This window comes from Dendronephthya gigantea, unplaced genomic scaffold, assembly GCF_004324835.1.
Source record: "Dendronephthya gigantea isolate DGI-Jeju-01 unplaced genomic scaffold, DenGig_1.0 000010F, whole genome shotgun sequence".
NCBI classification, from domain to species: Eukaryota; Metazoa; Cnidaria; class Anthozoa; order Malacalcyonacea; family Nephtheidae; genus Dendronephthya; species Dendronephthya gigantea.
In genome coordinates this window covers 1676448-1700051 of record NW_021163020.1, presented here as the reverse complement: position 1 = coordinate 1700051, position 23604 = coordinate 1676448, and the positions used below count along the sequence as shown (strand labels likewise).

The following is a 23604-nucleotide window of genomic DNA, read 5'->3' as shown; positions in this document are numbered from 1 at the left end:
CTTTACTACACTAGTTTCCTCTCGTTTTACAACCTAAAAAACACATTCATTTGGAACACATAATATACTTCATGTCTGTACATAAATAGAGCGTATTTTTACAATGTTTTGTAAATAAATATATTATAGCGTATATAAAAATATTGTATGAAATAAAGGATTTCAGGGAACGTAACAGAGCATGCGCAGCTAAATAAAGATGATGACATCATTCTATTGCTGTAATTTGATCATCATCTGCTACTGAGTATGATATTCTTGGTGAAACCGCCTTAAATTATTGTACATCTCTCAGTTTTTAACAGTTTACACCCACACAGTTTTACCTTTCGATCCTTCACAATCTTCTATATCATACATCTGTCCTTCGTCGTCACTGAGATCCCCAAGTGATCCTAAACTATCACGTGAAACAACACTGTTCCGTAATTGGACAGAAGTTGGATCCCAATCCAAACTGTACAAACTAGTTCGCTCAGTGGATTTGGGTTGCTCGGGAAGCTGGACACTAGACACAGGCCTCGATACATTTACAGGGGGGTGACCGTTGTGGGTTTTAATTGGTGGGTAGGGGGGTAAAACTTCGCGTTCGGCATAACCTTCGACAGATCCAATTGGATCCCATTCCATGCTGTATCTGGTCGTGGCAGAGCCAGTTGAACCAGTCGAAGCAGTACTTATGCGCGCCATCGCATCTCGGGGCTTGGTTCTGAGTTTGTGTCTTCGCATGACTGGTAATTCGGTGAGGATATCACCCGCTTCTAGGGCGATCGTCTTCCCGGGTGATGCGGGTTCATGTGAAGGGGATTTTCTACCGATAGATAAACTTTTCGCAAGTCTTTCTGCCATTGAGCTTTTTTGCGATGGAGTTGGAGAACTTACACCTACTGGCTTCGATTTACTAGGGGAGAGCGTAGGTTTTCGTGGGTATTTGGGGGATTTTGCGGGTGCTAGGATGAAGAAAGATGCTAGACGGTCCATATATGTACTCTCACCAGTCTTTTCGTGTACGCACTCCGGTCCAACATTTTTAGACTCTGGTGGAATCTCAATTGTAAGAATATTGTTGAGTTTTGCGGGTTTTTCCAGTGTTATCTCCGCAAACGGCGCTGATTGAGAGCGTTCAAACTTTTTAATACATTCCTCAGTTTTTTCAGGCAAAGATTTAGATCTTTGGCGTTTTGGGGAAAGCGCTCGTTGTATAAGACCTCGCAAGGAACTCAAGCGCTTCGACCTTCTTTTGTGTTCACATGTTTTTTCATCATCCGCTTCGTGTTCTGTTGTGGCAACTTCGTGCTCCACTGTCAGAAGTTCAGGTTCTATTCTGACCATCGTGTTTTCTTTCGTGACGACTCCTACCGACGGCGTGCGATCAGATGAAGAGCGTTCTCGTTCTGAGCTTGACCGAGCACGGTTTGAGATGCTCGACGCATGCTCGGAAGACGAAGACGTCACACTTGATACGTCATTAACACCCGAAGTTGAAGTAGACTTCCCGCCATATTTATCGCTCCACGTCAGAGCACGTGGCTTTCTTATGATCTCTTGAGAACTGCTGCCCTGTCTCGAACATTGAACCCATGGTTGGGTTCTAATCTTTCTCAGATCTTCATAGTCACACGACTCGATCCAGGACTTTGTCTTCGTGCTGCGCGACGTCCATGTGTCTAAATCAAGAAGAGAGTCGGCCGAAACATGTTCTGTAGTTTTAGCTTTCGGAAAGGGTCGCTGGCTTTCGTATTCATCCCCATATTCCGCATAAGTGTCAGGGGATTTCGGTTGATTGAGCGAGTCAAGCGAGTACTTCGTGCAGTAGAATTGTTCAACATTACATTTTCCACATGTACACTCCATGTTTTTTGTGGATAATGTGTCGCTCAAGCGGATTGCATTTGGCGAGTAGTGTATAAATATAAGTGACTGCAGAAGACATGCTATCACCAGGAGAATGGTAACCACCTCAGTTCCGGATTCTTTCTTGGTTATTTGCAGAATAGCGACAGAACAATGAGGAATGCCCATCATCACGAAAGTTACTACGCCCGCTATAACCAGGCGAATGTCTGTGCGGGTTTCTTTATTTCGTGTGCCCGAATTTTGGGTGAGAATCCGGCGCCAAAATAGCAGGCAAACCTGCACTAGGATTGAGCAACAGACACCCAACACCAGTAAACCGCATATGATATACATCACTTGGGCGAACACCATTTCATAATTCGCCATACAAAACTTGTGCCAGGTCGTTACCCGCGTCCAGGGTGGAATAATTAGCAAGAATGATAGCACCCAGGCCTCGGCAGTGTACACGACCGAGCGACGGAACGAGATATCAGCAGCAATGCATAGTTTGTAACCCAGTTTTGAAAATCGCTCCAGTATAATCAAAGTCAGAGTAATTACAAATGAATATATCCCAAAATGCTTAAGGAAATAAACCGAGCTACAAACAGACTGGGACCAATTTCCTTCGCCAAGGGCACTTGTCTCGTCTCTCGGAGACTGGTGACTATCAGCAACCAGAAGGGTGAGAACACTAGAGGTCACAAATAAATTCGAGAGAGCTAAGCCAACGATAAAAATACTCAGCGACTTTTGTCGGCGGGCATGCGTATATATCCAAGTGCCAATCAACGCTAGATTCGACACTAACGCAAGAGTCGATATTACCCATAATACAACGCGAACAGCAGTATTATCTCCGAGAATCCTTGGCGGTATCGGAAATTCATCGGTGCAATTCTCCGTAGACATTCCGGTATTGATAGGATTACATTCAGAGCACGTGCACGACGTATTCTCAAAAGGATCCTCCCGTGAGACGAGGCAACGTCTAGGACTTAGACAACGCTCGTTTCTGGAAATTCTTTTGTAGTTGCAACGTAAGCAAGTACTCAGAGAATCCGCGGAAATTTCTCGTAAACTGGTTATAGTTCTGAGAAAGCGCAGTGATGTGATTCCTCGGTTACCCTCAAGGTGTAGTTTGGTTAGAAATGGAGTATCTTTCAAGACCTCATCTTGTAATGTGAAATCATTGCCATTTTTACGCAGGTCCCTAAAAAAGAGCGATTATTCATAAATCATGTCTGAAAATCAGTGAGTAATTGTCTCAGAGCCAAAATACGTGGTTCAACTGTCTGCGTGTTCAAAACAGAATGTTTTCCTTCGTCTGTCTTTGAGACATGATGATAGAAATACGGCATTTGTAGTTTGGGAATATTGCCAACATTTTTCAGTTTGACTAATAAAATCACGCCTGGCCAAAAAATGATCGGCCAACACTGGACTTTTACCATAAGCAAAAATACAAAAGTGAAATGCTCACAGTTCTCTTAAATTGATTAGACCATTGAAGCAACCGTTTTCGAGACTTTCAATGTTGTTTTCATCAAGGGATCTATAAAAAAAACGGGAGAAAATCCATCAGCTTTACTCTGAAGCAGCTTAGGAATTGCAACGATGAATTTGACTCGCATATTGTAAGCCAAAGTGAAGTAGTTGATTGTTTTAAGATATTAATTCACAATGAACAGTAATACTTACAGAAACTCCAATTTACCAAAACGCCGAAACGTGTGTTTTTTCAGACGAGTCAAACTGCATAAAGAGAGGTCCCTATAGTTTAAACAAAGGAAACAGATATTAGGAATACTAAGTTCATCGCTTTACTTTCATAATAATGCATACTTTCTCAAAGAATACACATCAACATCATTCTCAATAGTGCTGGGAAATAAAAAACGCAGTAATTTCAGCAGTGATCTGAAGGTATGTTCATTGTGCACAGCATGAAGTGGTCTAGCATCGCCATAAAGCAAGTTTTAATATCAACCAATGATTGATTAGGTTGATAATCCTTGCATTACTGGCCCTAACGAATGTCGTTAAAATCTGATTTTAAGTTAAGGAGGTCTTTACGCATGGGGCCACCGCGCTTAGACGCTGACGCAGGTGGATTGTCGAAATCCCATCGAGAAGAACTAAAGCGGCGGAGAAGTTAGAAGTGCAATATAGATCAGTGAGTTATTAACAATAGTTTAGACATCGAGCTATGAGCTTGTTTTCTGATATTTTTAATCCTTCTTTTACGGTTGAACTCCCGCGAATGAATACTTGGTGTTTTTTCACAGAATGCGACTTATTTCTTGTTATCTCAAGTTCATCGGTGCGTTTCCTGTGTGTAGGTGTGAAAAATGACTAAATCTGTTTGAAAAACAAACAAACATAAAGAGGATGATAAGCACCTTCAAGTCTTACTTTGAAGTGAGTGTGTCTGAAAAAGGCCTGGAACAGGGAAATGATGCCAGAGAGGTCACGACAATAAATCTTTGTTTACCTCTGAAGGAACTGGTTGCTAGTACCGGTTATATGCTGTTAAAATCCATGTTAATTCTGAATTGAAATTTGAAAATGTTTTACCCTAATTGTTATACGAGAGCTAGAGATGGTTTTCTTGCTATATTTTCGTGTCACGAGGGATTTAGGGAACACGCTGTGCAGAGGAAATGATAGAGCGAAATTTCAACTAATGTGCATAATAGTTCGCAACGTATTTTGATGTGTTTACCCTAGAACGGAAATCTAAATTAAACGCAACCGAATGGCAGTGGGAACACACGCACAGCCCGCACTCCAACATGGAAAAAGCCGTTGTTTAGTGTTTTAGTGTTTACTACCGGAATGATTATAAAATAAATTCACAAACTAACACCCCTAGTAAAAAACGCGAACGTTTTATTCTCCTCATCGACATATATAATAATAACATAGTTTTTAGTTTGCATGCGAATTTAATGTGTCTAACTTGTACCATATTAACCCAAGGTCAAGATATGCAAAAAATGCTTTAAAACGTTTGACCCTCTAAGGGTATCCATACATTCTTCGAGCACGTTGTTGACTTTGCTATTAGGCAGGCGACCATAATATTTGTGCGTTTATTATTATATGGTGTTAATCCAGCAATCACAACAAAAGCTGAGCAAAACAAAAGCATAGCATAGCATAGACTTTTAAGTCTATTCCCCTCATTCCTGGTCAGAATCCACGGCAATTACACGGGTGTTTTGATTAATTACAACTACCAGTTATCCCTAATTTGTCAACTTGTTGAATATAAATATTGAGTATGTTAAAAATATGCTACAATATAGTCGAAAATTTACAGCCGTCAGGCAAAATGACGCAGCTCCACGGTATCACCCTCTTGAAAATAAAGATTATTATTATTTGACATGACTTGTCAAAAGAAAGCTCTGATAAGAACAAACTACGAAATCTTCAGACCCTTGATTCGCGCGCGCGCTTGCGTCACCAATATTTTGTTGTGATTAAAAAAACAAACAAGAATGTCAATGAACGCGTAAGAGGTACAAAAATGCTTGCGCGAACTTGAAAAGGTGTGAAGATGAAGACCTGAAAAACAAGCCTAAAAACCACTTAAATTAACACATCATTGGCAGGTCACGGAGGGGACATTCAATGCTGACCAGAATTGGTCATATCAGGTTTATATTACCCAATTGATGACATAACCCACGTGTTTTCACGCTGTTATTGCGTTCGCAAAATATTCAAATCAAATTGCGCGTTCTAAAAGATATATTCAAATTTTATCGTTTTTTCTGTCTTTGTCAGGATCTCGACCACGGTTCGGATCATTTCGATTCGGCTGAGGCTTTTTTAAGCTACGAACTGAGCTTACGTGGTGCCCGCAAAATATTCCAATTAGGTTGCGCACTCGAAGTAATTGACTTGATGGACAGTTAGTTTCAAATGTTCATTTTTTTCTGTCTGAACCATCATCTTCCTTAGGGTTCAAAGTTAAATTTGGATACAGTGGCGAGTACATAGAGTATCATATTGCACCAACAGAAAACCGCGGAAATAGCAAAATTCACATAATCTAACTTGCACAGGCAAATCTTTATAGTAACAAGCAAAATTGTACTTTGAATTTCCGATTCTCGAAAGCCAATCATTCAAATCTCCCTTTTAAAATCCCATCATGCATCCGCTATGCCGTAAAAGCTGCTTTGCTCAACTTTAGCTTGGGATAGACCTCCCTAATTATGCTGCATCTAAGCTATTTATAAATTTCAATCCAAATTTCTCGTTCAAATTTTGTCTCATTGAAATTAATTCTTTTCACGGTACATCTCATGAAGTCGGTGATCAACCGAGGCACAACGTCGCTGGAAGTCACATAAGTATTTCATTTCTGAATCAACACAAGAACTACACGATAACGTGATTTGTTTATAACGTGCATCACCTATATGTACATTAGAGGGAATGTTGACACCTCTTCTTCTAAAGGTGTTCCTTCAAAACGTCGAGAATCTCCAATTCGTAGTTTAGTTACATTTGTAAGACTGGCTGTCATGCATTCTAACTTTCAGTAACCCTATCTGCAACAATTAACCATATAATTAACAATTAAACAAGGTTAAACAAAAAGCGCAATAGAAAAATAGACGGGTTCCGATTAAAGGTAGCTTAGTAATGTTTACATTTACCTCGTTCAGTCTTCGCCTGTCCACAAGCAACAAAATCGGTACAAAGTAACTAATATCTCTCGTACGAAGGCACAGCCAGCCAAATGCGGCCTGGTCTAACACAGCCGATGAGTAATAAGTAAATGATGAAGCCAAATATGAGTGTACATCAATCAGGATGCCTTTCCAAACCTGTTGGAAGGCATGGTTCACGCAAATCCGCTTAGAGGGAGTGAAATTAGACAATTGAAAATAATAACCCCCAACAGATCTTCACCTTACCAAAAGCACCCGAAAGCCTCAAAGGTCAATGGTGTTTTATAAGCAATTTAAAATAACGTCATTTTAAATCTTATTGATTCTGCAGTAATCCATCGCGTATACCAATATACGAATTAGATATTCACAAAAAGAACGCAAAACACCTCTCAAATATTGATTGTTCGCGTCTTATATGTGCCTTCACGTGTTTCACCGACATATTTCAAGTATTTTAACCGATCGCCATTATGCGAGGCTGTGAAGTGAATGCGCCCTCTCCGGTCACATTACGTATACTGGGGCATACCGACGACCCCTTCCTATGGGGGAAGAGGGGGTCCAGAGATTTATCGACAAAATCCGCGCAAATATTTGTGTATTGAAAGAAAAGATGTAAATTCATTCTGCTTCAATTCTCCGACAATTTGAAAAATATTTTTGGTGAGCCCAACAACACACACACACATATCTACTAATGGTACATGCGCTCAATTTTCATATCAAACCAACTCGATTAACTGCCGGCTCACCCACGCAACACTCCATTCATTTTACACCAACAACAGGAAAAAACCCTATTGTTTGAGATGAATAACATGCACTAAATTAAGATTTTGTAGTTATATAAAGTTGTGTGTTAATCCGGTACAATTTATGTGGCGGCCGATTGTAATTTACCGCCCAGTGAAATGACAAGGGGAATGGAATTGACAATGGAATCAGTGGCGTCGCTAGGGGGGGAACTGGGGGGGACTCGTCCCCCCCACTTATTCTAAAGACCACTTTTGGGATTTTTCTAAATCTGAAGAGAAAAGGGGGGGGGTACAATGATTCTAATTTCCAACAGCAGAGTAAATAAAGAAATTTTCGAATTAACATTACTTTTGATCACGTAAAGAATAGCATTAGAATAACATAGTCAGCATATAGAAAGAGACATTGCTGATAAAATTAAGTTGGATGCTCTTGTTGACACATTCAGATTAGGCTGATTAGCTAACAACAAAAAGTTCCCCTTGTAAAAACTGTTTGTTTATAACAAAAATCTCCGATCTGTGGCTTTCGGATTGTCATAAAACTTGGCTGAAAATGTGGGAAATAGCGTTTTAGAGACCCTAGAAATAAAAATTTTCTCGGGGGTGAATGCCCCCGAACCCCCCTAGAGGTCTTGCGCTTTGGTGCCTCGTCCCCCCCAGTCTGAGCAACCTGGCGACGCCACTGAATGGAATGAATCTCGTTTTTGAAACCCAAATAATTATTCGTCTATTTAAGAGGTTTATAGATGGCCAAAGACATCTGGAATACTCACGATTACTATCGTGGAGAATTACTACATGTTGTGCTTGAAAAACAACACTTAAAAGACACTTTATATATTCAAATGTTTTCCGTTTCACGCCGCTAATCAAAAAGAAAATATTGGCTTTACATATAGAGTAAGCTGAGCAACGAGTTTGCGCATAGCTTCTGCGTATCTATTTGTAATGGCGTGTACATTTTTTATTGTATCATGTAAACAATCTTCGCTATGATATTTATATTATAACTATATATACTCTTAATTGTATTCCTGCTCATGGTTACTGCATAGTCGTCAATGTGAAGCTCTGTGAACGATCGTCGGTCGCTGGTATGATCGCCCAATTCATGCAAATTTTAGGCAAATCTTACTTATCTTAGCATTTGCATACTGCCAGAACAGATGAGAGTCGATACCTTTTTCTTATTCGTGTCTTTCAACTTTTGTGTTTAGGAGATATTTCGGAAAGAACAACGTATGTTTATGTATATGCAATGGACTGCCAAACTTGGGTTTAGTATTGAAGACGACTCAATGGTGTAGACATTGAGACTGCAAATTTTGAAGCCTATTCTGATTCAAAGTCGGTCGTATTGTAAATCCTGCGGACCTATATACTCGCCTGTAGTGAAGTAATAATGATAAGTTTTAATCTTGCTCTGCATTTAGTCTGCAAGTCAGTGTAGGTTTCATATTGTCGAGGTCCCTGAATCATGAAACTGCATGTTCACCTTTTCATTCACTTGAATTGATTGAAATGTCAACAAGGGCAGTCAGGAATATTTGCATGGGTTATTACTTATTACATCTTATACAAAGGAATGATTAATTATATGTACAAATTCTCATGGCGGCGTCGTGAATCGATTGCCAAGCCTTAAATTGTTATAGGAACGCCAATATATATTGAGCGTAAAGAGAAAATATCTTACGAAATAGCATGCATTTTTTGCAACGGAAATACAGAAAAGAAAGAAAGAAAAAGAAGCATTTTGAGACTTGAATAAATTGCATTAGAAGAATAATGTAAAACGAAAGGGAAAATATTTGAGCCGTGCCATATTGGACTGACACGTTCGTGTATGAATGGACACGCGCTTCTTCATGACCGCGAAGGTTAAGTGGCACTTCCCGCAATGGCTAAATTTATTTTGTAAATTTTCACATTTCCAAATGATATATATTTCACACCTTGACAAATGACAATTGAGTTAATTATTTCGTCTGTGCTCGAAATGGCGCACACAACACCCAGAGTTTATTTTATCTCTTTGAGAAACATCTATACAAGTCAAGAAGTAAGCGTCATTTCGCAGCATCTTGCGAAACTAATTTCAGACTATCATGCGCTTTTACGAAAGTCATTTGAAACAGGAGCAATGTAGTGAGTTTAACACAAGAATAATCTCTGGTCGAAACTGTGATACAAACTGAAATATTTCTGTAAATCTAGGGTCAACGTTAAGCTCTTAAAAGGTGGAAACAAAACAAAAAAGACAAGTTATTAAAAAAGATTAGCGTGAATTTTAGCACGCGAATACACAGAGCCTCGCACAAAGAGATTACGTCTTTCTCAGGCGGCTAAGCTGAACTGCCGCAGCATCCTTTGTTTTGTCTACGCGGGCTCAGACGTTGGGAGGCCGCCGAAGCTCGCACTGAAACCAAAAATCACACGCTGTCACCGACACAGATTTAGAAACCAGATGTCCTGCGTTAATTACAAACCCGATTAATTCATTCAATTGTTTTAACAAATTAGTTTTAAATGATATCAATGGATTGATGAAAAAAAGCACTCAATGAAGAAACGATGATAAAGAGACTAGTTTAGTTATCAGAGACTAGAAAAACCACGGCATCTGTAAAATAACATTGAGTTTAACTCGCGTTTTACATCTGTTTTTAAGTAACAGAAATGGAAACTCTCGCTCAATAACAATATTTCACTCTGTGACTTCATTACTTCTGAACATTTCACCGAGTAAAGATTTTGTTTTCGGTTTTCCAACTGAAAAACCATGCGTAAACGATCACGCGCTGTATCAGGGTTATGTCCGAGACACAGACTTGAAAACTGACGCTATTTTCAGTTTAATTTGTCGAACAGATGGAATTTGAGTTGATAAAGAAGTTCAGATACTAGGAACAGGACAAAACTGTTGTAAATATTAGCCGGCGACTTTTTTCCCACGTTCCTGTCGTAGTTTTGCTTTACCTTAAATCGTCAATATTATTAACACATTCATGAGCCACTTTATACGAAATCTGTCCGAAATCTTATACGAATTCCTATGATCTTATATTCTAACTCCAAAGAGAAAGTCTCACCATTCTTTGGATTGACGGTAGCTACTTATCTGGTTTAGTGGCTAATTCAATACGAGATATAACCTACGCCGGCATGAAAAAATTAAAATTGAACGTTTTACTTACAAATTAGTGAGGTCGCTTGGGAGTTGCCTCAGAACAGCTGGAAGGGTGTAGTCTGTGACCTCACGACACCTGGCTGACGTTCCGCTACAGATGCAGGAGTGAGGACAAGTCTTGGTGAACTTCACGCTAGCCAACGACTTTGTTGAGAATGCCAGGAGTAGAAATATGGCTACAAGATACATGACCTACGAAATGAAACAAAATCAGACGCGAACCTCACATATACTCCTACAAAGGTATTATATGAAACAAGAGATGCGCACGGTGACTGTACATGCACTTGTCTCACGGCGGAATAGAAAAACAGGATGAATCCGCTCATTGGAATCACCATGCATGACGTAAACACATTAAAGCGTAGCATGAAAAACAACGAACATCTATTAACGATTACGAAAGTCAGGTTAAATGTGTCAGCTAGAGTGTCAGTTAGTAGGATTCCTTTCACCTGGTCCATTTTTTACCCTGCGTGATTTACAACATCCGGTTGTCTCGAGATTTTCCCTGGTGCAGTGTGAAAAGAGAGGTGCCAGATTTGTGGTAATTGCGTGAAGACGGTGAAGTTAATTTGGAGTTATTTAGAGTTTTAGTTGAAGCAGGCATATGGACCTCATCGCATGTCTATTTCAGACGTAACCGGCACACGGTTTGGAACTGCATGTTTATGTGCGCAATTGATAGAGCTATCTTTTGAAACCGAAGATTCGTATCTGACTGAGGTCACGGAGCTCCAAGTGATAGGATTTTGATCTTACTTATCCGTAAAAGTTGAACTATCGAGTATAAATGAAGTTAAAGTTCGGGTCACAACTTGGGAGGTATAAAGTTGCACAGCTGGAAATTACATCACTTTCATCGACTTTCATCATAGAAGGAGCAGAAAAAAATGATGGGATTAAGGCCATGCAACACTGGCAGCCCTTCCAGCACAAAAGCTTACCGAACACTTCATATTTATCCACTTGAAACGATATAGTATGTAGAAATGATTAGGCGTATGTATTTACAAAGAGTTGTGTGGCATAGCGCAATTGCATGTTGCCTCGTTTAACACAATAACATGCACACTTAGCTAGGTCTTATCGGAAAATAGTATTACAAATGATCAGAAACTATTCCTAATATCTTGGTTGGTAATAATAACCTCAGGGATCGCGAGGTCAAACAATGAATCATTCATTTCTATTATATTAAACTAGCCTTGAGAAAACATTGACACAAAGCTGTCAAAACAGTATAATAATATTGTGTGTTCTTGTTGACGGGCGAATTGGGGTGATATATTAATAAATCTGCTCGGAAAATGAACCGACATGATGATTAGATGACGAGACAAAAGAGAAACATTTGTGATGACATTTTATATGAATTCTACTCATAACATAGGAAACGTTTACTATTTTACTAAATTGTAGAACAATAGACATTTCACCGCAATTTTATTCTTGGAATTGAAAACTGCCTTTTTACAGTAACGATAGATGCAAATGGTTGTCTTGACCTATCGCTTGTTAATTCGGGACATCCATCATCGTTTGGGAAAACTTGGAATTCCTTCAATGAGGAAAACCATGGATGTGGACTGTGGTGGGAAGACAGTTTGACAGAGATCATATATAGCATAAACAAATATAATAGGAGCACCCATACATGAACTTTACAGCGTATAAGCCTGGCTCTATCTTCAAAGTGATAAGCGCATGTATATGCGTAGTTAGAGAATAAGTAAAGTATCTTTTCCTGAAGCATTTTATCCATTATGCCCTGTATGTAGCTAAATATTGTTGTTTATATATTTGATGTAGTATCTTCATGTGGTATTTTCGCCTGTCATTTGTAATCAATTATACCAGCATACCGATGACCAATGAATATAGCTTATCATATACTATACTTTACCCCCAGTTATAAGCACTATCAAAAATCTCACTGAGAGATGAGTTTTTGCTAAGCACTCTAAGCAATAGACCACGTGTCTACTCACGCTAAATGTCGAAGGTGAAGTTCCCAACCAGTGAAAAAATTAATACTCACGTTACTGTTTCATTTCGTTTCCTTTTTGCTTGCGATTCTATGTCAAGACGTTCCGAATTTGAGACGCAAGAAACTCGCGCTTTTTCCAAAGTTTTATCAACTTGTTGCTGCTCTCCCCGTTGGCAAGAGAAACAAAATGGTGTGTTGTCGTATCTTTATTAAGTGCATTTAAAATTAGATCTAGATAAACTAAATTTTAAAGGTGTTGATACGCAATAATGGACCTTGTCAGTCGTATTTGTCGTGATGCCAAATTTTTTAGAATGTCCTAGCGTTTGGGAAGAAGGTCTCGTATACGCCGCTCAGAGTTCACGTCCACTATTGATAACTTTCTGACTGAAAACAGATTTCAAAATTTTGATGAAGGATTTCTTGGCTTGAAATTACTCGAGCAGATTAAATGGGCTCAGTTGCATAGTCATGGTGCTATGTCATTTTGACATTATGACAATTTAGAAACTTTAAGACGTGCGCGGAACAAGATGAATTCAATCTGAGACAAAACCTTTTACAACCTTTTAAAACTAATCTCATTATGTACCAGTTCTTTTAGTTCTAAAGCGCTTTAGCTATGGGGCCTAGAGGCATACTTATAAAAAACAGCCTTATAAAGACTTATATCAGTACAGACTCGTCCATGCATGCAGTGGTAAATTTATTGTCAAATTGAGTTCTTTTTTATAGGAGTTAGACGTCAAAAGGTTCATCCTTTCAATGACATGTCTCTTCATGAATCCCAGTGTTTGAACGCCAGACAATCGATTTTTACAAATGAAACTGAACTCGGAAATGATAATCCACAATTGCACTTTGCATGAAATCCCGGGAGTGAAAGAATAACGCACGTCCAATCCTATTACTCCTAGAGCTCGAGTATTATATGAGGGTTATTATTGATGGTTCCTAAAATAAGAAATGATTTCACACCAAGCAATATGCATCGGCTTATTACTCGCTGTCGGCGAATGCAGAACGGAAGTTTAAGACCGCCTCTTCCCGATAAAACGACAGCTCGATTACTTTCGGAAAAACAAAGAAAGGAAACCATCAACAAACTAAACAAGCCTAATTCAAATAGAGTAACTTTGAAGATACTTTCACGCTTTTATAGTCCCTTGAAAAACTCCAGTTTTAAACAAAGAAGACAGCAAAACTTTTCCTTGATTTTTATCCCTTTTTCCTAATCTACCCTGAGATAACCTGTATGCATGGATATAATATTTTAATGATTTTAATCGAACTACCTAAGAATGCCTGGCCTCTAAGGAAATTTTATATTTTAGACATGTTTCGGCCGGCGATTCTTCTTTCCATTTCTTTTAAGTTTCCCATGCAATGATGTGGAAAAATCATGATTCGTTCCCACCGACATAATGGTATCAAATCAAAGCCTACTTCGGGCAATTGCCAATAATTACATTCAACAAGCATAATCTTTGATCTTTCCTTGTGTTGTTCAATTAGCTTGATTAACGAGTGATATTCAACGTACCGTTAGACGTTTGATATCATAAAATTCCCTGGCAATTCTCACGACCTGTGAAGGTCAGATGTGACTAATCTCTGTGCACATCGCACTTTATTAAATAGTTTAGAACTATCATCACAATTCTTACCATGATGTGGTGTAGAGATTCACAGATTCATAATAAGAGGTATCATCTTCAAAAAATCCTCAGTCTGATCTCTACCAATATGATCGATTGCACAATGATACTTCAATACCCCCAACCTAGAAAGTCGAAAATAAGATCAGAAATGAAACCAAAATCGCTCATCGCAGCTCTTAACCTCAATCCTGCCCTGTCAACCTAACCCCACTTATTTTTATTGTATATGAGGATATACATGCATGCATCATATTCACACTCGTAGTCTCGAACAATAAAAATAATCATGACTTTCATGTAATAAATATGCGCACTTGACGCAAACTGATCTTCAGATCTTCTTTACCTTCTTCAACTTCAGTGAAGATTCTGAGGTAAGCTATCATCAACAGTGATCAACTGATCCTATCTAACATCTGCCTGCACTATTGGGTTATATATCTGCACTCTCTTCAACAGAACTCACGCATAAAAAAAACCCACTTGTGCATACTGCTTATTTTGATTATTACTAACTTGACAAATTTGAATTCTTACAGCGAGACTCTCCCACGAAATTAAGTGTAAAAATTGCCCCTAATAATAATAATCCTCTTGCTCAATCTACGACAGTAATAAATTCACGTTCTTTGCACCTAATACGAGGACAATAAGTTTCGATTGCATGCATGTAAATCATATGAAATATAGCCGAACCTTCGCGCATGTTCTATCCGATTGCAAATAGCCCATAACAAGTTTAAAAGCTGTTCAAATTACAATTATAATAATGACAACACGTCGTATGATAATAAACAGCCATCTCACATTAGCTCGATGATTGAAAATTATGTCAGCTTTGAAAAACATTATAAAGAAAACAATGCTTTTCATTATAAAAGACTGTATATACTAGAAATAATAGTCTCATATAACCCAATGATAATATGTCTAACAAGCATTTTATTTTCACTCGTTTGTTAGTAAATAAAACTGAGAGAAAATGGCAAAGGTTGTTGTTTTCTTTTTCACTTTTCATAAACCAGACTGTGTTATTTAACAGCTTGGCGGCTCAAATCGTTGTTATAAGCTTCAGGGATGCGGTTGGGCTGCTGGGTTTATTTAGTTTTGTAGTAATTGTGAGTTCGTATGGATTGCTCCAGAGTTGTTTGGACACCATTAAAGCCCCAGGCAAAAACTCGCTGTTGTTAACAAGATGGGAAAGTTGCCGCCGCTAGTTACATTCACGCGTGCCATCATCGCTCCCGGGCGACATTCGGGCAAAATGCGTTTTCGTAGACAAAACCAGTTTAATGTGTGCATGCACAGCTGGTTTTCTCTCCGTTTTCAAGCAAACAACTGCCATTATAGCATTTCTTAAATTTCTATCTTTACAGAAAAATATTTTGACCTAACTTTGCATGGAGGTGTTTGTTTAAATGCACACGAGCCTACCTACTCATATGACAACACTTCCAACCAGGCGCATTTTGATCAAGGAAGAATACCTAAATTCGTATCAAAATATTATCTAACAACTTGTACTATTTAATTCGCATGAAATTAGCATTACAGCTTACGTCTAACCTTGCTTTAACTGCATTCTAATGGGCTACAATGGATTGATATCATTCAAAAACCTAACTTCGGTTGAATTGTATAAACAAAGGTCTTCAAGTTTCAAAACTTCCTGACACCGAAACGCTAAGTCGATAGCCATAGAATATTCAGTATTCATACCTTATTCAAATATTTTCTGATGCAAATTTTAGATCAAAAGTCAAAAGCTTTAATACATAACAAATGCAAAAATCCTTCAATGCTTCTAAATCTTCTAAATTTATTAATAAATACGCTAACAGATTTACTCTTAATGAAACAAGACGTGCAAGCTAAACAAACGCGCTGTGAAATAACGGCATGTTGAAAAAAATGCGCAACTGAAATACAGCCCAAAGGTTTAAAAGTGAATTTTACGCCAAACGATTTGTTATGAAAACTTGCACAACGTCTCTTTGTAATACCTTTTCACATCTGTATTTTTTATGAACTCGTTGATTTTCAATTCTTTCATAGACGTAGCGTCTCCATATTAGAAGATTGCATCTTTATTACAATCATATGTTGCTGACCGTTTCGGTAAAAATTTTCAGCAAAGTGACTTCGTGTGGCCAGACCGCAAAGCTCGTATACAAAACAAATCCCAGCCAAAATGCCAATTTAACGTATTTCGGTGTAATGCGTCGCGTCCTGTGACTGAAAAACCCCACAAGCTGAACGCGCTCAGCGGTTGGCTGATCTGATAAACAGTGGTCAACAGTCGTGGGTCGTGGATAAGAAGAAAAATCTCGCGGATCGTGGATGAGCGGTTGATCATTACATTGCTCGGGCTAAGCATTGCTCGGGCTAAGCTCTCTCTCTCGGGTAATAAGACATATTTCGCTTCACGATATGCCCTTTATTCAGGCTTAATTGCCTTAATTATTGAATCCTGTTGTCTTCACATATATGTACTAGCTAGGGTGAATGAAGATTACTATACGAGAAAAAGCCTTAAACCCACCCTATTTAAAATGGTATATGTCACTGATCACTGTACGTAGCTATGTCACTGATCGACCCAGCATTACAGAATCAGTGGAGACTAAGATTTTTTCGAGTTGAATTAGATTGGGATAGCAGAATCTCTATTTCTGGAGTATTACAAGTCAGTTTCAGCCACTTGTTGCTACAAACTTCACCCAGAGAGAAACCAATCATGAGTTGGTCATCAGTCATAATTCTATCACAATTCATCTGCAACGCATTTGAGGTTTGAACTTGACTTTTTCTTGATTTATATGTTTTTCATAGCAACAAAATGTGGTCAGGTATCGTTTAAATTATTTTGTTTGCCTACGGGCAGGTCTTGAACTCGATTAACCCTGGCCCAACCTCTGATAATATTCAAATACAGAATAAAGATGTTTATGCAACTTATTGCAGGCCTGTGTCAACAAAGACGATAAAACAACGAGATATTCAGACATTGACTAGTTCCCAAATTCAATGTCTTTCATCCACGATTCACGAGAGATGCATTCAAGCTCCACGATCCACGATTAATCGCAAGTTCGCAACTTCCGATCTGATATTAAAATTAAACAAACTAGAAAGTTCCCATTACTGCGATCTGCATGGGAAACGGTGATAACATGACATTAAACAAATCGATGATCGCTGATATGAAATTCCACTCAACACTTTCACAAGACTACTCAGAAAGTCAGTGCCAGGTGAAAATAACTTCAAGTGCATACACATATCGTTACCTTTTGGGTGGTTCGAGTATAATGAGTTTAATGTAATTGAAGAGTTGACTGCAAACAGGTGTTTTTTCAGCGAAGCTCGCGTTGTATTGTGACGCGAATTTGCAACAAAACTTGTTTGCGTGGCTTGTGAGATTGGCAGGAAATCTAAGTCACCGAGTAAAGTACAGTGCCATTGGCGTCTCGTAAAATTTATCTTTTTTTTTTCAGAAAAACTGCGAAAATCTCGACCAATTGTCTTTATTTTTGCGCTTGTTTTTTCAATTCATCGAAATATATGGACACAAATATATAGCACAAGGAAAAACTAATGTTCATGATATTTGGCCCAACTTTCGTTCGAGTGGAATTGTCTTTTGAAGATTATATTTTTTCAACTTAGCCTTTCACCGGATTATTCTTATACTGCTGAGTCTGCAGTTTTCCACAGCTCAAGAAGCGACTACATGCAGTCTTTTTATCAACAAAGCCAATTGGTATATCCATTTCCACTGATATAAATACAGCGGAAATTATATTCGGTATAACTGAATTGAGCCTCAGCTAAAAGCTCTATAACTCCCCACAGGTGCTCAGTCAATAGCTAATTGCTCGGAGTCTGATTATATCGTATGTGACAGCCGTCTTATCGTTTGCCAAATTTCCATAATAAATATTTCAAAGCACTCAGTTTGTACATTTTATAGCATTCGCGGCGTGAAATGACGCTTTTCATTAATATGATAAAATATCATCAAATTAAATTTTAAGCTAAATGCATAAAATGCGACGTAAATAATTAAATGTCAAATCAAATGGACGCTTGTGGACGCTTGGGAAAAATAACTGAAAGCTTAACTGAGGATTCACTTTAGCTTTGCCTCAGTGTCAGACTGTCAGTGGTCTAATTTCCTAAAGCAGTGATGTAGTTTTATTAGTTAAATGTTTTTGCAAATCAAAGCATGAAAACAGTTTCATCGAGTCTTATAGGTCCGTCCCGAGCAGACCGATCTGTCAATTTTGAAATAATGAAGCGGGGTTCGTTTGATTAACTACATCATTGACAAGGCCTGGCAATACGTTACAAGAGTTGATTTAGCGAAGAATGATCAAGCATCGAATCGGCGAATCCTCCATATTAAACTGACCTACATGGTGAAAATACCTCACATATGATTTTAATAGAACGCCGGGCGTCTAGTATAAACAACATACTATGATTTTATCTCAGCTGTAACGGCGGCTTATCGCTTGAGAAAGATCGCGCAGTCGAAACCTTTATATTGCTCAAAATGCAGATAAGATTGTTAGCTTTAAACTTGATCGTAGTCGTGGACGACGTGATTACGTCAGTTCCAAAAATAGAAGAGGAGGAACCAATAAAAAATGCGTATTGATCGACGACAATAACCACATGCAAAAAGAATAAAATCGTTTGATTCATTCCGATTCACCTATGACGGAATTGGTAAAAGCTGAGAGCATGAGATAGATCTGAAATAGTATCAATATTTGTTGTATAAAAGAGGATTCATATCTTTGCAAACATACCGAATTGCATTGTTGCCTATCATGTCCGCGGTTTTCTCAAAATCAACCGGAGCGGACGATCACATTTTGATCAAGCGTCGTATTTTATTCGAGTCCTGATTATATATTTGCGGAAACATCAAAACAGCAGTTTTGAGTACGTATCGTTATAATGATATAAGCATGGATCATGAACATAAGTTTGCTCGGTCCACCTTCAGCTAGAGAGATTATAAATGATATTACTTACGATATGTCGAGTAAAATCAACTCTAATTTCTAACTGACGTTGTTCATTCCCATTGAATTGTTGCCACAAATCCAATAATTCAAGAACAGAGAAAATTTCTGCAACTAAAACTTTGTCTTTGTTGCGAAGTTCTTGGAATATCGATTGTCGATCAAGAAATCAGAAATACTTGAAACGAAAGTTGTTGTGATATGGTAAACATCAATTTCTGTTTATATTTTATGTTGAATATGTTCTCACTCTCATGCCGTGATGAGACCATTCTTTCCCACGTTGCTCTTTAGTTATTTCCCGCGGTGTTATTCACAATGAAACATTAACAATATAGTTGCGAGGTTTGTACGAAACGACAGGTGTTCTCAGACTCGGAAATTTGGCGTGCAGTAGGCGGCTTTTTACAGATTTTGGTTTCCGTTTGTATTATTTAGAAATATATTAAACTTTGCCAAAGAAAAATATCGCACAAATGTTGATCAAATTGGACGCGTTTCCAAGTAAAATTAATCGATGGTTTTTAGTTAGTGAAGAAGACATGTCCACAATGTGATCACTGATTTAGTCATACCAATGATGAGGACAAAACCAAGGTTAAAATCCAGCGAAATATGCGTGTTCACATTTAGCGTTATTCATGCGGTTAAATTATGATAATTCAGGATATTATATTTAAACAAACTATATATATATGGCTTGGATCGTGCAAGATTTGATGATTTGATCGTGATAATTATGTAATATAATAATTATAATTATAAAGTAATGACTGAAGTGGAACGTGCTTTCTTATTTTTACTTCGTATCTTTTTATGACTCCGTTTTCGTAGCGTTTTTGACCGTCCACACTAAAACGATACGTATGCGTTTTCATTTGGCTCCACTTTCAACAGCGTTTTCAAATCAATGCGTTTTTGATGAAAACGCTCATCGTTTTCGGTCGTTTTAGTGTGGACGGAAGGCCAAAACGCATTAAAATGTATCCGTTTTCAAACGAAAACAAGTTTCTTGTGATATCATGCATGCATGTGTGATGGGGATCCCATGAGCTGCCCCTTTAAGTATTTCTCGTTTACCCAAATTGAGTTAAAATCGGAGCCGACAAAATGTACAAAACGTTGACTTTCATAATCTTAAATAAGTACAGAGATATCAAGAGTAGTGTTTGAATAATGCAGACCTAATCCCCAAGATTACCATTCATTATTTTATGATCCTTAAGTCCACAATGAACCGCTTTGGCCCGGCAGAACCCTTCGTATATGATTTGCCGCCATTATGTCGAATCCAAAACGTAGAGAGATGAAAGAGATCGTCTCTCTCTCCCCAGGTGAGGTCTTCATTTCAGACCTACCTGGATACAAAGTGCTGATTTTACAACTTCCAGTTTGCTACCGGAATGCTTCACTGGAATGTTAAATGAGCACAACAGACTATCCCAAAACAGAATCACTCGTCGAAGATCTGTAAGACTTACCGTTTTCAGGCAACGTATCTAGCACAGTGACTGAAGATTTGAGCTTCAAATGCAAACCGACTGAGTGGCTCTTTCTGATCACGCTCTATTAGTTAAAAAAAATTAAATGAGCATCAGGCAATTTTATCGTTATCTCACCTTTCAAAATCGTAATATAATGACTATAATTACACTACGTTCTGACAAATACAGCAGTCAGAATTAAATGAGATACAGCCAAAGCTTTAATTTATAGTATTTGCAGAAAGGTTTAGCACTTATATTAATAACCGCTTGGCATCATGTCGCAACACGTTCATTTACTGTGGCAATAGTGTCAGGCGCAATGAATCAGAGTCAGCATTTCAGCCTAGCGCCTAGCGGGCAACGTTTCGCAAGAAAAACATGCATATTGCATATCAAAAGCCGTTTAAACAAGCTACCTCGCATTTTGCGGAGATTTAGAATTTCTCCATTCAAGTCATTCTTTTCCGGCGCAATTAGCGGATGCCATTCAACCCTATACCATGAGGCATGATGGATTTACGACCAGATCCATTCTTTCATCCGTAAGGGGTGCTTTCCACTGACGCGTTTTCCATGCGCACGTACACGCACGTAAAAGTCTAAATGCTTAGATAAGTTATCTTTCAAAAAACTAAGTGAATAAATCAAAAGAACTTAGTTTTCCGCGTAGTTTAGCACGCATTTGTTAAGCTAGATTTTAAATAATATAAATTTAAAAGCATGCATTTAAACTTTTACGTGCGTGTACGTACAAAGTGAAAAGCAGTCCTAAACGCGAGTTTTCTCTTTGCTAGATCTTGGCTCAATCGCTATGTAACTTGAGCGCACTTGGCTCGCATCGTTTGTACGCGTTTAGCAACACGTGACAAAAATAATGTAAATTGCAAATTTAAACATGCTAACAACTACGATACCGATAAGGAATCGTTGCTAAAATAAAGAATCTTGGCATTCTTGCTCACATATTTTAAATTACATCGAACGAACTGTATCGTGCTGAAGTTAGTTTAAAAACGACACGCTCGCGTACTGAAAGCCCCGTTGATTGTCAACAAAATTCTTTCGAGAATCTTCAGTTAAATAGTCAAGATCTATCTTATCTTACGTGTGCATTTGTATGCTAATCATTTGCTGACATATTGAAAAGAAGGATCAAGGTTATTCTCAGATTTCATGCATAAATCAGCCGTTGCTGTTTTTACGACGGTGAATTTCATCCTAGGCTCCACTGCACGAATTCTGATTAAGACATAAATGATAAATCAATAAAATTGGTAAAATTTCTGAGATGTACGGCATACGCTTGCGAGAACTAAATCTATGTAAAGATTCCTTCAAAACAATAAATCATGACGTTTGTCATAAACTACACACACACCCTTCTCTCATCCTTCCTCAATTTACCACTCTATATAAATTAATATAATCGCCTATTCCGCGTTGAATAACTTGAATTAATATTTTTTATAGATAACATTCAACCAAAATAGTTATAATTGCAGGGTTGGTGTCGTTCAATCCTGCACGGTACTTGAACACAGACTCTTCAGAGCTAGTCATTGCGTCATGAAACTAGCCTTAAACTGTCTTGCACTCTTCAGACCTGCACATTGCGAAATCCTGCCAGCTTTTGTACGAATGTACCTCGGCTTGTCAAGTTAACTCCCTTGACCAACTTTCTGACACAGAGTTTTTTCTCATAACATCGAATAAGTTCTTATCTGCTCTTTTTAATATTTTCAGCCCTATTATTTTGAAATCTTAGAATATCAACGCATCACAGACACTCTGAAAGGAGTGTATTCTGATGCTTCAGCACAATCACAGTTTCCTCTACTAACATTTTCAAAACGTCAGACTCAAACTATTGGCTGGAATATGAAAAAAAACTAAAAACTATATGTTAAAAATCATCGTGTATATATAGCACATATAATTCCATTTCTGCTTTATTTCGAACTAGCTTCGAAAATTTTGCCCAACTAAATCATGAGAATCATTGGCGGCCGGCACCATTTGAGCGTCGTAAGTGTTTTTGGATCGCATGACTAACCGATATACACGTGGATGACTAGACGTGGCAAGTGATATTTGCGACAAACTGTTGCTTCGACTATATTAAGTAATAATAACATTGTCTAGGCCCGTTGCAACGCGCATGATCCCAGAGTGAAATGACTTGATGGGTGGAATAATTCGTAATTCTATTATTATTTATAGGCTACATTAGATCGTATTTACATCAACATTTCCGGCGAAAAGTTTAAAAGAAGATATGTAATCAGTACCTCAATGTCGCCTTGCTTGTATTATGGATAACCATAGCCTTTGTTTCAACGACTCTGCAAATAAAATGTAATTAAAACGGTTGAAAAATCGTTGTGGAAAGCGAAACCCTTCCACACACGTGCGTTATTTCCACCAAGAAAATCACAGCTCCCTAGTGCGAAGTGGTCGGGAGACTCAAGTGGTCCAGAAAATTCCCAAGGGTGAACATTTAAAAAAAGCCAAACATTGACATTACATGATATATGGTCTTTGTGTGTCGCGTTGACTTCACCAACAGTTTGTTGCTAGCGTAGGAAACACGATCACTCCACACGTAACTTCCTTGTAACTTCGCAAACACTAATCATTAACGACAACAAGTTTGGTTAACTTGCTGTAACTCACCGAAAAGCAAACACGAGGATTGAAAAAACGCTTTGAATAGAGTGGTTATAGAGTGTTCGTAAAGTTTGTTGTCTACAAACGGAAACTGGCTATTTATATGCTAATTCGAACTGGGAGATATTAATTTCATTTGTTTGTCGACCGCTTAATGACTATTTAAATCGAATCATGAATATGGAGATCAGCTGTATTAACATATTACTGATATCAAAGATTTGAAAGCACGCAGCCTAGATCTGCCAACCTAAACCGTTAACAGGCGTGTTTCAAACAATA

The 23604-nt window shown here is 38.2% G+C and overlaps 1 protein-coding gene and 1 long non-coding RNA gene across 7 annotated transcripts; one reads left to right on the top strand and one right to left on the bottom strand.

Annotated features, from left to right (window-relative positions):
- Window positions 1-209: 209 nt before the first annotated feature.
- On the bottom strand, window positions 210-23412 carry LOC114518048. Of its 6 annotated transcripts, none has more exons than XM_028537949.1 (8): window positions 23329-23412; window positions 22944-22997; window positions 20650-20734; window positions 14139-14254; window positions 10489-10673; window positions 3541-3612; window positions 3323-3394; window positions 210-3052 (listed from the first exon to the last, which is right to left on the bottom strand). In XM_028537949.1, exons 4-8 carry the CDS (start codon window positions 14139-14141, stop codon window positions 307-309), a joined length of 3078 nt encoding a protein of 1025 aa, XP_028393750.1. In that variant the 5' UTR covers window positions 14142-14254; window positions 20650-20734; window positions 22944-22997; window positions 23329-23412; the 3' UTR covers window positions 210-306. The 6 variants fall into 6 exon arrangements, with proteins under 6 accessions (XP_028393750.1, XP_028393751.1, XP_028393752.1 ...); XM_028537950.1 differs by having other exon boundaries at window positions 23180-23396; XM_028537951.1 differs by lacking the exons at window positions 22944-22997; window positions 23329-23412 and adding an exon at window positions 21072-21148.
- On the top strand, window positions 8048-10108 carry LOC114518050. The gene is made up of 3 exons (XR_003686450.1): window positions 8048-8385; window positions 8509-8687; window positions 9509-10108. It is a non-coding gene; the product is annotated as an uncharacterized LOC114518050 (long non-coding RNA).
- Window positions 23413-23604: the final 192 nt, after the last annotated feature.

Bases quoted from the DNA above. Each gene is read 5' to 3' on its own strand.
- LOC114518048 (XM_028537949.1), bottom strand. The intron at 3,613-10,488 runs GTAAGTAAAACG...TTTAAACTATAG, and splicing joins CCAAGCGACCTCACTAATTT to GGACCTCTCTTTATGCAGTT. The intron at 3,053-3,322 runs GTGAGCATTTCA...GCTCTTTTTTAG, and splicing joins CTAATCAATTTAAGAGAACT to GGACCTGCGTAAAAATGGCA.